Here is a 13,460-nt window from a genome sequence, read left to right as displayed (position 1 = left end):
AGAAATAAATTCCAATATTTCAGCCCTTTCAAAGGGACCAGGAATGACAAAATATCTTTTTGTCACTGGGCTTGGGGTACAAACTCCCATACATCTGGGAAACAAGGGATCTTATCTTATTACAAAAACAAGGAGAAAGGCTATTCAAGGTGTCCAAAGTGTTCTTGGTAAACTTTTAGCCCTGCTATGTTCAGTTCCCAATGATCAACAGCTTTCACTGGTTTCAGCAAAACCAGACCTTCACTCACCTTTTTGAATAGAGTACAAAGATGTTTTCACCAATGTGAAGACAGTATACAGCCCATAATCAACTCAACATGCACTTACAATTTACAGAGAGTGCAAAACAGTACTGTTGAAACTATAGCAAGTCTAGAATCCAGGTCTAATTTTCAAATGCTTTACAGCAGTGGATTCTGCAATTTCACAAGAAAAATGGGGCTACTTTTCTTCTAAAATGTTTAAAACAAAAAGTTTAGGCCAAAGTTTAGAACAACTTGTTACTAGCATTTGTTGATTTAAACTCATTACCTACAGCTCAACAGATCCTGAAGTAAATTTTTCCCAGCATCTCAAACAAGATTTATTTTGTAGTTTACTGCGCTTGGCAAGACACACATTGTCTTAAAACAATGTTTTATCATCCATCCATCCAAAAGGCCTCAGTGATATTTCAGGATGATAAAAACTGGGCAGGGATTGGTTAGTCCAGAAACTAGTATCAGAACTGCTATAACATCCAGAGTTTTACTGCCAAGACTTGCTCTAGCTTGAAAGGGCACAACAGCAGAGCAAATAAACACAATAAAACATGCTACAGTTTAAATGGAAACTACAGGCTTGATGAAGAAACTTAATACAAGCAATATATTCTGTGTTGTGAAGGTTCTGCATTACAATCAAGTAATTGTAACAACTTCTTTTATAGTCTGGTAATTCACCACTAAACCACCACTAGGACATCTTCAAGCTACTCCTCCCTGTTTAAAACAGCCCCAGAGAAACAAGTAAATACTCCTATGCTGACATTAAATTAACACTGGCATATACTAGACATTAGTTTCATTAGAATTAGCTGATAATTGCAGAGTGAGAGATGAAGCATGTCTATTGCCTATTAGGTCCAACAAGAGATTTCAAGTATCTTGCGAGTTTATCTCCTACCCACACACCAGAGGTGTTTCTAAAAAACTTAACACCATTCAACTCAATCGTAATCAGATATACTCTAGTCTCAACCTGACACAGGGAAATGGATTTTGTAATCTAATTGTGGTCTTATTTAATAAAGCCTTAAGCAACAGCGTACTAAAGAAAAAGAAAGATACTGTTCTAGATATTCTGATACAAATAAATCATTTCATATGACTGATTCCTTTACCAGTTATTTTGTATGATATGGGAGAGTATTAATCATTCTACTATATAAAAATTACATATATTTATAATCTCAAAGAAAAAAAAAGTATCTCATACTGTAAATACACCTGTTAGGGGACAAAATATTTTGGATGACAGCCCAATCAATTTCACATGCAGTGCAAGGTAGGAAAACACTATTTTCACTGTCTGTGCTAGGAAATAGAACTATCCTTGACAGCTTAGATATTGACTGAAATTTTTTTTCTATACTGTTTGTAGCAGTAAATATGAGGGGCTGTGTGGCTGTGGCTAAAAGAAGAAAATAAAAAGGAGTTGCTAAGCAAAGGGATGCAGAGAGGAAAAGGGGAGAACTAGAGATACTGGCTGACCACCACAACAGAAAGGATATCAAAATGCGAATCCAGACGTGAAATGTGAAACACAACTATGAAAATACAAAACAAAATATTTTGTTGAAAAGGCTCAGTCGATGGATATGAAATAAGAAGAAAGGGGCATGTGAAAATTGATTTCAGGAAAGAAATAAGTGATACAACCAATGCCTTTGTTTATGGCAGTAAAGGGAAGAAAAGGGCATGAGCACACATACATCACTGCACAAACACCTTTTGTCTGATTCCTGGCAGCCCTGTGCACACACATTTACAAGGTTTTGGCTGAGAAAGTTGCTAAAAACATAGAAATATGGAATTCAGAGATAAAAAGTGAAAGCGGTGAAAGAAATATAACGTTTTCTATTTATTTAGTGAAACTGATGTGTTGTGTCATTAGCCATTTTGCCCTGAAAATTTCAGCTTAGTTCCTCTAGTTGGTGAAAATGAAGGTCATGTATTTCCCAAATTATCTTCCAGATTCTCAAGTTCTCAAGTTTTTTAAACCCCAACAACCATTTCAGCGAAACTCTCTTCTGCCTGCTTGCTACCTTAACTCTAATTCTTTCTACCTATAAATCTAATGTACCTGGAACCCAATGATCTTCAAGGTTGCTTCCAGCCCAAACCACTCTGTGATTCTATGATTCACAGTATGAGCTGTGGCCAACATTCTGCCCCTCGCACACAAAACAACATATCACAATGTGAGCACCTGTGCATCACGTGCACTGCGTGGTCTCAGTCCTGTGGCCTTCCTCAAGGTCCAAGATGCACATCCTGACATGCAAAATCTTTTTGTCAGGGTTACATGACCTGATAGGTACATGAAAAGTACCATCGGAGGAAAAAAGTACAACTTCCACAAGAAGCAGCGGGCACAAACTGGAACACAGTAGGTTCCATCTGACCACCAGGCAGCACTTCTGCACTGTGCAGGCAACGGAGCACAGGGACACGTTGCCCAGAGAGGCTGTGGGGTCTCCTTGGAGATCTCCAAACCCCACCTGGACATGGCCCTGAGCACCCTGCTCAGGATGCCCCTGCCTGAGCTGGGGTTGGGCCAGATGGACCCTGAGTTCCCTGCCAACCCCCAACCATTGTGTAGCTCTGTGCTAAACCTGGACATCCAGCTTAAAGAATGAAAACAAGCAACCAAACAAAAACAAAGCAACCCCTACCTTGTCTATTGAACCTACTTTAACCAAGCACCCACTTGAGAAAGCAAACTTTCTCCGCAACGACTCTTTGCGCGCCCAGGGGCGCGCAAACAAGCGCCTCCTCCATAATCCCACTCCTCCCTCCGCGCGACCCGGGATAGAACGCGGAGCCGAGCGAGCAGCTCGCGGGGACGCACCAGCGGCTGCTCCCCCCCTTCACCGGGCCGTTACCGCCCGCCGTGATCCCGTGCTCCTTCCTGGGGCTCTTACTCTTTCGCGGAGGCGCCCAGTATCCCGGAGCTGCTGCGGCTCCCGAGCTCCTTCTTCTTGCTGCCCTTGGAGGCCATCGCGGCAGCGTCCGCCGCGTTGCCGGGCGACCTGACGCGCCTCAGGTAGCGACTCCAGCTCCGCCCCGCGGCCCAAGGCCCCTTGGGCCAGCCGACGCCCGGCATGGCGGCGCTCGTCTACTACCGGGACGGGACGGGCGGCGCTGCCGGTGCCGGCCGGGAGCTGTTGGCTCGCCCCGTGCTCACGCGGTCCCGCGCGGCCCCATCGCGCCCGGGGTGCAGCAGGGCGAGAGTTCAGGGGATCACGCGGCTCCCTCCGCGCGCCGCGCCCGGGCGGAAGGGGTGTGCGAGCATCGTGGTCAGGGTCGTAGGTGGGGGCAAATCCTGCCGTGCAGGAGCTTGGCAGAAGCCATCTCAAAGGCTGTGGAGATTTTGCCGCTTTTTAAGAGGGGTATGGTCGCAGCCAAAGAAAAGTGACTTGAAAGTAGTAGCGATGTTTGCAGTTATTTGTTGTAAAACATGGTAATCAAAATTCTTGTATGAAGTACCTCTGTAGAAAAAGACCAAACTTTGACGGTGATTAAATACATTTTTTCAGAATCTTTCCAAAGACAATAATTTGGAAAAAAAAATCTGAAGACACAGAATCAGTAAGTCTGGAAAAGACCACTAAGAATCATCTAGTTGAACTGCTAACCCATCCCCACCATGCCCACTAACCCATGTCCCTCAGTGCTACATCAAGCCTTTTCTTGAACACCTCCCTGAACAGTGACTCCACCACCTCCCTGGGCAGCCCATTCCAATGATTTATCACTCTTCTGGAAAAGTGATTTTTCCTAATACTCAACCTGAATGTCCCCTGGTGCAACTTGAGCCCGTTCCCTCCCATCCTATCGCTGGGAAAAGAGGCCAACTCCCATCTCTCCACAGTCTCCTTTCAGGTAGTTGTAGAGATCAATAAGGTCTCCGCTGAGTCTCCTCTTCTCCATACTGAACAATCCCAGTTCCCTCAGCCACTCCCTGTATGACCTGTGCTCCAAACCCTACGCAGTTTCATTGCCCTTCTCTGGACATGCTCCAGGGCCTCAATGTCATTCTTGTAGTGAGGAGTCCAAAACTGAACACAGTACTTGAGGTGCAGCCTCAGCAATTCTATGTGAAAAAAAAAGTGCATTTTGTTATAAATATTAAAATCCCATTAATAAGTTTCTGTTGAACAAGGAAAGAGCAAGAGTAACCAGTATTCATTTCAAATGGTGGCATCTTTGATCCACTACATCCTAGTGCATAAAGACCACAAAGACAGGAAACCAACCAACCAACAATAAATAGTTCTGCACTTTGTAGAGGGATCAGAGATGGAATGTACAAGCATTTACCCTTCTCATATCAAAATGGTGGGAGTAGTAAGTTCCTGACAGGAAGCCTATGATTCCTAGAGTGAATAGAGTTTCACCTAAATCAGGTAGGCTAATCTTAGCTGCTTTAGGATTCAGCAGGTACTGACCTCATCTAACTAAGGTGACTTGTTCAGATGTAGTGCAGAGATCATATTATTCCTAACAACTCATTTCTAAATAACTCAACCTTATTGCCATTTCCCAGTCTGTACTGCATAATGAAAAATTCTTCACAGAACAGATCAAGCTAAGTCTTTCTGAAATATGAAAATCAAGGAAAATTTGTCAAGTCGTAAAGGCTACGAGTATCAAAAGTCAGAAGGCAAAATACACAATGTTGCTACATCTAGAGGCTTTAGACAAGTATCAGATCTTGATTTATATCAAGATGACAGAAGGCCAAATATATACTTTTAAATTGCAAAACAGAAAGTACTTCAGCATCTTTGCATATCCTTAGCATTATGTCAAGGGGCACTCATTTTAAATAAGGTATCTTGAGACACTTCTCACTTGAGAATCAAGTAAACATCTCTGATTTATGTATTTTCAGGCTGAACAGCTGGTCTCCAGCCGATTCTGCTATCAAACACTGATCAGGAAATGCAGATGAATGCTTTCAGACACTGAGATAAGCTCCAGCTCACACTTCAGTACCAGCATGGATGCTGTCAGCCTCCACACAGGATTCATAAGTATCTGGGACAGTTCTCCTCATCAAAAAATTTTGTTCCTGATCCCACTGCAGGGGACTAGTGAGGTTTGCAGCATCCAAGCAAATGTAATGCTTGTAGTAGTATTATGTCGAAGACAACAGACAGAAATGCTAGAACTTTGGTGTGTCTGTAAGCATTTTTGGGTGACAAAGAAGGAAGGCCTGAAAGCAAAAGAGAATGTATGTAAGCTGCAAAACCCTTCATTCTTTGCTCTGTTAAGTGATAGTTGCTAAATATGAAGTTAAATATGCACCTTTTATCATGAAGTTTTACAATACATTTATTTGTGATAGGAATAGCATTAAAAGCACATACCCATGTGGTTTGTGAAGAAAAAAAGATTCTAAGGTTTTGCATCAAGGTACTTGTTTTTTAACCCATGACTTCATGTAGAATGCCATGTAAGGGCAGTTTGTCTGGAAAGATTAGTTAATTTGAACTTCAAAAAGTCTTGTTTCCCAGTTGGCAAAAAATGTGTGGGGTCAAATCAGAAGTTTCATTAGCCAGGAAGTGTATGTGACAGAAACCTCCTGAAAGGAAAAGACGTTAGGGAAGAGGCAGTCTTGCAAATGGAAACTGAAATAAATATATGATTATAAAAGAACAGTGTAGTTGCCTGTCAGGAATCCATAGCAATAACTGAATAGATCCTGAGATTACACATTCTTACTATAGCAATGGTTGGGTCCCATCGTGGTCACCATTCTTCTAAGATGCAATTCAGGACACTTTTTTTTGTTGTTAGCATTATTTTCTATTCTTCCTTAAACCATTACACAGTCAACTGCTGTTGTCACTTCAGCTTTTTAGTTGTAACTATTTTGCACTTTTTTTGTAGCTGCAAATACTAGTTGTAGAAAACAAGAAAACAGTAACCATTAACAGGAACATTGTCAAAACTTCTCTCAGGGGTCTTCCAGCACAGACTTAACTCTCCTCTGATTCTACAGAAGGCATAAGGATTCCAGAACAAGACAGGAGAAAGTTTCTGCCTTAAAAAGAGAATGTCTGGAAAGGTGGTAGCAAGCAGATCTTGTCACCATGCAGAAATACCCAATGGGGAGACTAAAGGTCATAGAAGATATAATCATAGAATGGCTTGGTTGAAAAGGACCATAATGATCACCTGGTTTCAACCTCCCTGCTGTGGGCAGGGCTGCCAGCCACTAGACCTGGCTGCACAGAGCCACATCCAGCCTGGCCTTGAACACCTCCAGGGATGGGGCATCCACAACCTCTTTGGGCATCCTGTTCCAGTGCATCACCACCCTCTGAGTGAAAAACTTCCTCCTAATATCTAACCTAAATCTCCCCTGACTTAGTTTAAAACCATTCCCCTTTGTCCTGTCACTATCAACCCATGTGAACAGTCATTCCCCCTCCTGTTTATACGCTCCCTTCAAGTATTGGAAGGCCACAATGAGGTCTCCCTGGAGCCTTCTCTTCTCCACGCTAAACAATCCCAGTTCCCTCAACCTTTCCTCATAGGAGAGGTGCTCCAGCACTACGATGATCTTAGTGCCCTCCTCTGCACCCAACCCAAGAGCTCTGCATCTTTCTTGTACTGGGAGCCCCAGGCCTGGACACAGTACTCCAGATGGGGCCTCACAAGAGCTGAGTAGAGGGGGACAATCACCTCCCTCTCCCTGCTGGCCACCCCTTTTTTAATGAAGCCCAGAACACAGTTGGCCTTCCAGGCTGCAAGTGCACACTGCTGGCTCATGTCAGCTTCTCATCCACCAGGATCCCCCAGGTCCTTCTCTGCAGACCTACTCTCAAGGAGATATTCCCTCAGTTTGTATTGTCATGGTGTTATGATTTTTGGTTATTGGTATTCCACATCATAACATTGTGTAGTGCACTGGGAGTTAAAGAGTTAATGCTCCAGCTCCATGGATCATGGACAGTTTTGAGTACCTGGTTCTCAGAAGAGAATAACAACTACACTTCCCAGAGGACTTTGCTGTTACCGTTTTCCACTCAGAGGGAAAGATAAAAACTGTTTGCATATCACGAGACGCCCCTTTTTCGCTCCTGCTCATCCCAGCAGCATCTCACTCCCTAGCCATCTCACCATCAGCACTAGAGTAAGGCCTACCTTAATTTTGGACACTCTCATTTTATTGGATTTATTAGCTTAAATTGTAATTATTTTGTATTATATTGTATTATTTTGCATTCCGATATCTTATTTAGTAAATTAGTTTGTTTCTCCTCAGATTGTTGCTGCTGTTTCGTTTTTAGGCCCATCTCGCTACCCTTTTTCCCTTTCCCAGGGCGTGGGTCTATGGGTCCCCCACCCCACTAATCACGGAACTGGGCCGAACCTGCCCGTAAACCGCTGACATTCTCGGTGGATGATGCGGGCAAAGACTGCTTTTTAGCTTTTAGAATGAATCTCTCTCTGCTCTTGGAGAGCTTTGTTATCAATACTGCAGGTGCTATAACTGTAAATACAGCCTTGAAAAGTCCAGGCGGACTGCCAGTATTCTGGGATATTTTGTAAACTTTTTTGGCTGCTGCTAGCTTGCTGTTGTAAAGAGAAAAAAAATGATTCTGATTTCTCTTTTAAACCTGCTTCCAGAGGGAGCTGCTAATTTTACAGAGCTTCTGACTTTTAAGCAGGCCTCCAGTCTTCCCCTTGAATCCTTGATGCATTTTTTGAACGCTCACCTGATCATGTTGTTAATCTCCCTGAATGTACTACTCATCATTTTATTCATTTCACTCAGTATCTGGATTTATCATATTTTGAGGAAGCCTTCTCCAAAGCCAGAGGATAGTGAGTGGCAGGGAGTGTGGAGAGACTTGGGAGAGACTTTAAAGTGATAGGCATCGCCGGTGTCATGGAACTTTACTCCTGAATACCTAGAAGACCCTGAGAGCCTAAGCAGATATTTGAGACAGGGATGGGGCGGCTCAGGCAGATCTGAGGAGGCACAAATTATTTGGGGCCTGGCTTATGCTTATTGGGCCTTATTCAATACTATCCCAGAGAGGGAGAGAGTTTTTGAAATTGAGCTAGAGGGTCTCCAAGCCGAAAGGGAGAGTTTCCAAACTGAAAGAGAATGTTTCCAAGCTGAAAGGGAGAATCTCCAGGTCCAGAAAGAGAGTCTTCTTGCTGAGAAACAGAATCTCCAGACTGAGCAAGAGCGTCTCCATGCTGAGAAAGAAATTCTCCGAGCTGAAAAGGAAGATCTCCAAGCTGAGAGAGAGAATCTCCAATCCGAGTGAGATGCCTTCCAATCCAAACAAGATACCCTCCAATCTGAATGGGACACCCTCCAAAATGAATGGGACACTTTCCAGTCCAAGCTTAACAGTCTCCAAACAGAACAAGGCCCACTTCTCTAGCCTGTCCAGCTCCCTCTGGATGGCTTCCCTTCACCCTACTGTATAGACTGCACTGCTCAGCTTGGTGTCATCTGCAAACTTGCTGAGGGTGCACTCACTGCCATCATCTGTGTCACTGATAAAGATATTGAAAAGCACTGGTCTCAAGACTGAGCCTTGGGGGACACCACTTGTGACTGGCCTCCACCCTGACATAGAACCCTTTATCACAACCCTTTGGCTGCGACCAGCCAACCAGTTCTTAATGCACCAAACAGTCCTTCCTTCAAATCCATACCTCTCCAATTTGGAGAGAAGGATGTGGTGAGGGACCATGTCAAAGGCTTTGCAGGAGTCCAGGTAGATGCCATCTGTCGCCCTTCCCCCATCCACCCCTGCCATCACTCCATCATAGAAGGCCACCAGATTGGTCAGGCAAGATCTGCCCTTGGTGAAGCCATGCTGGCTGTCTTGGATCACCTCCTTGTCTTGTATGTGCCTTAACATAGCTTTAGGAGGATCTGCTCCATGATCTTCCTAGGCACAGAGGTGAGGCTCACCAGCCTGTAGTTCCCTAGCTCTTCCTTTCTCCCTTTCTTAAAAATGGGAGCAATGTCTCCCTTTCTCCAGTCATTGGGGACTTCACTGGCCAGCCACGATTTTTCAAATATGATAGAGAGCAGTTTGGCAACCACAACAGCCATCTCTCTCAGAACCCTGGGATGGATATCATCTGGCCCCATGCACTTATATACATTCAGTTTCATGAGGATGTCTTAGACTTGTTCCACTGTTACAGCGGGATGGAATCTGCTCCCCACACCCTCACCTAGAGGTTCAGGGTCCTGGCAGACATGGGAAGCCTGACTACCAGTGAAGACTGAGGCAAAGCACTTATTGAGCACCTCAGCTTTTTCTATGCCTGAGGAAGCCAGCTCTCCATTACCTTTTATCAGAGGAGGAATACTCTCCTTGACCTGTCTCCTCCTGCCTATGTACCTGTAGAACCCCTCCTTGTTATGCTTCACATCCCTCACCAAGTTCAACTCCATCTGTGCCTTGGCTTTCCTAATCCTATCTCTACACATGTGGACAACAGCCCTGTATTCCTCCCAGACTACACAACCCTGCTTCCACTTCCTGTACATTTCCCTCAGTTTAAGCTGCAGGTCCTTGCTCAACCATGTTGGTTGCCTGCCTCCCCTACTCAACAACTTCTGCTGGGGGATGGAGAGCCATTGCACTCTCAGAAGAGCGTCCTTAAAAAGCTACCAGCTCTGTTCTGTACCTATGCCCTTGAGGACAGTTTCCCAGGGGATCCCATCCAGCGATTCCTTGAGCAGCCAGAAGTTTGGTCTCCCAAAGGTCAGGGTCCTGAGTCTGCTTTTTGCCAGGCCTGCATTCCTCCAGATCACAAACTCCACCAGGGCATGGTCACTACAGCCCAGGCTGCTTCCAGTCTTAACCTCTCTCATGCTCTCCTCTGCAGTGGTAAGCACCAGGTCCAGGAAGGCTTCACCTCAGATTGGTCCATCTAATACCTGGACCAGGAAGTTATCCTCAACAGACTCCAGGAATCTCCTGGATTGTCTGCTGCCCGCTGTGCCGCTATCCCAGCAGGTATCTGGGTGGCTGAAATCTCCCATCAGGTCAAGAGCCTGCAAACGTGACAATTCCTGCAGCTCGTCAACAGGCTCCCCCGATCAGATGGCCAGTAACAGACTCCAACCACTAGAGGCCCTTTACTGGAATGATTGTTGATTTTAACCCACAAGCTCTCAACCTGATCATGGCTGTTTCTCAGATACAGCTCTTCGCAATCTATCCAATTCCTAACATAGAGGGCAACTCCCCCACCCCTCCTACCCTGTCTATCCCTTCTGAAAAGCCTGTAGCCCTCAGAGTATTCCACTCATGGGATTCATCCCACCATGTTTCCGTAATAGCAATTGGGTCATACTTTCCCAGTTGCCCCCTGGTTTCTAACTCCTCCTGTTTATTTATTTCCCACGCTGCGTGAATCAGTATGGAGGCACTTCAGCTTGGCTACTGGCCTTGCTGCCTTCTCAGAGGAGCCCTCCCTAATACCTCCAGGACAAGTCAGGTGTTTTCCCCTACTGCCTCCCAAGGTGACAGCGTTCCCATGCTCTTCTCTGTCACCCAATACACCCCATCCCCCATCATATCTAGTGTAAAGCCCTGCTAATCAGCCCAGTCAGCTTGCCTCATAGAATATTTGTGACCCTTCTAGTCAGTCATCTCCCATCCACCACCAACATTCCTCCCTTCTCAGATGGTCAGATTCTTCCCAGCCCAGTGACAAGACAATACTGTGCAAGTCAAAACAAAATTCCACTTAGAAATACAGGGATTGCTTGGTGTTTTGCTGTTGTTGTTTTTTAAATGAGGGTAGTCAAACACTAGCACTAGCCTTCCAATGGGACTATGGAGTCATAAAAGAAAGCCAAGTAGAAAACAGCATTAGAAGCACACAACCTTCCGCCCACTGCCACTTAAAACTATCTAATGACAGTGCATCCCATTTGATCTTGTTGGGGATATTTTTATACTAATCCAGACTGCATTCCAATTTGATGTGGCAGAAGAAAGGATTTTGATGAACTGTAGCTGTGTGACCATTCCCACTCATCTTTTCACTGAGTTCTCTTTGCTACAGTACCTTTTGATTACAGTTATGATACAGTCTCATTTGTCATGCTATAGCTCACTTTGGGGAAAACAATTCCAAAACATAAAGTACAATATTCAGCAGTAGTCCAAGCCCCACAGGTGCATCAGGCCCAGCAAGGCCACCAGGCAAGATAAATGACTGTCCCACTCCACTCTGTACAACCTCACCTTGAGCACTGAGTGCAGGTTTGTTTTATGTCTTTCTTAAACTATTAGAGTGTCCAAAGGAGGGCTATGGAGGTGATGAAGGATCTGGAGGGCAAGGTGTGTGAAAAGCAGCTGAGCTCCTCTTGTTTGTTCAGTCCAGAGCAGAGGAAGCTGAGGGGATGTCTCATGGCAGCCTATAGCTCAAGGGGAAGAGGAGCAGCATCGAGCTCTGCTCTCTGGTGACAGCAACAGGAATGGCATGGAGCTGTGTCAGGGGAGGGTGGGGTGGGAGTTAGGGAACGGTTCTGCATTAGAGGGTAGTTGGGTATGGCACAGGGCAGCAGTCACAGCCTCAAGCTGCTGGAGTTCAAGGAAAATGCTCTCAGACATAGGGTCTGGTGTGGAGCCGGGAGCTGGCTTCAGTCTTTGTAGGTCTCTTCCAACTCAGCATATTCTGTGATTCTAAGTATATCAATACCATTGAATCCTACTGGACCTCTCAGGGCACATACTTAACATTGATCCTCTCTGCACTTTAGTATTGAGGGAACAGAGTTTAGATAACCAGCAAATGAAAACTGAAGTAGGTAAGACAACTATGTGATGTTGTCTGCCACATCACTCTTTTGTAAATTTACACTTGATGATTCATTACAGGAATATCCATATCAAAATGAAAAACTTCCTGGTTTTGATATTGTATGAAAATCCCTATCCGAACTTACAAGTTGAGAACAACTGTGGTGCTTTAGCTACCAGGAGAGTTAAGTGGGGACATGCAGAGGAACTACTATTACCTTTCTAAAAATTTCTAAATTTTTAACCAAATGCTATTATGAATTTTGATCACACCCTGAGGGATGGATGGATAGATAGTTGTGGTTTTAGAGAAAGAATGCACAATAGTAATGCAGTATTAACTACTGAGCTGTAGAGACTACTCAATCTCTCAGACTATGATTTTATTTTAGCATTTTGCTATTTACAGTTTTTGCTACTGACAGTTAAGAGGGTAACTTTGCAGCACATTTACGAATTTAAGTCTTCTTTGTTCTAATTAAAGGCAAGCTGCAAATCATTGCAAATCCTTTTTAATGGTGATTAACTTCAGTGCAGTTTTAAACAAATGGCTTAGTGCAGTTGCAGTTCTGCACAAAGGCTGAAAGTAAGGAGTTATACTCTTAGGAATGCAGAACATCAGATTCCTAGACAAATTTTACACCAAATGTGATTAATGTTCTTCAAGAAAAGTCAGGAACAAGGCCACAGATACAGCTGTAAACTGTCAAACTTGTTTTTCACCCTATGAAGTTAAACAAATCACTTTCTTTAAGTAAAAGTAATACTGCAACACACTTTACATTCTCCAACATATAAAATGTAAAAGCGGCATGAATCATTATGAAACTTGTGCCATCCCATGTATGGTAACACAGATGCCATCATAACTATTTGAGCTCTAGTAATCTTATCTAGTTGTGCTCAGAAACAGTAATCTAAAGAAAATAACTGCCACCCTCCTTAAACAACTAAATATTAGAAAGCAGTGATTTGGGGGTACCCTGGGGGAAAGCATAGTTGAACAAAACAATTCTTTAAATTCTTTAAGTTTTAAGCCAAGTAGTCTGCCATACAAATATCTTTTTAAAAGCATTAGCGCTTAAACAGGCCAGATGCTACACAGAGCAAAGAGACTAGAAGTAATCTTTACTTGTACTGTGCACAATCTGTTTTATTGTACTGAAGAAATACTGAGTATGAAATCATGTTTGAGGCATAATAATTTAATACAGAATGCATCTTAGTGAGGCAGAAGTTTTGCTACATCAATATTGGGATAGCACTGTAAAAAAAAAAATCAGATTCACTCATTGTAACACAAGAAGCTTGGACATGAAAGGAGAAGTGGAAAGGATTAACACCACGGGACTTCCAGAACAGTGTAACCATCAGTGCTACAGCTTACAAG

At 44.0% G+C, this 13,460-nt stretch overlaps 1 protein-coding gene across 4 annotated transcripts in view; it reads right to left on the bottom strand.

Annotated features, from left to right (window-relative positions):
* The window catches only part of ADGB (androglobin), a 73,860-nt gene extending 70,275 nt beyond the window's left edge, over nt 1-3,585 (bottom strand). For 2 of the 4 annotated variants that reach the window (XM_021390939.1, XM_021390940.1), the window contains exon 1: nt 3,185-3,579. In XM_021390939.1, the coding sequence (XP_021246614.1) occupies nt 3,185-3,366 (182 nt within the window). In that variant the 5' untranslated portion in view covers nt 3,367-3,579. Of the gene's footprint in view, nt 1-3,184 lie in introns of all 4 variants that reach the window. The other 2 variants (XM_021390943.1, XM_021390942.1) reach the window with 2 other exon arrangements.

The sequence above is a fragment of the Numida meleagris genome, chromosome 3, assembly GCF_002078875.1.
Source record: "Numida meleagris isolate 19003 breed g44 Domestic line chromosome 3, NumMel1.0, whole genome shotgun sequence".
NCBI lineage: Eukaryota > Metazoa > Chordata > Aves > Galliformes > Numididae > Numida > Numida meleagris.
The sequence above is the reverse complement of the archived record's forward strand: the minus strand, read 5'-3'. Positions and strand labels throughout refer to the sequence as shown.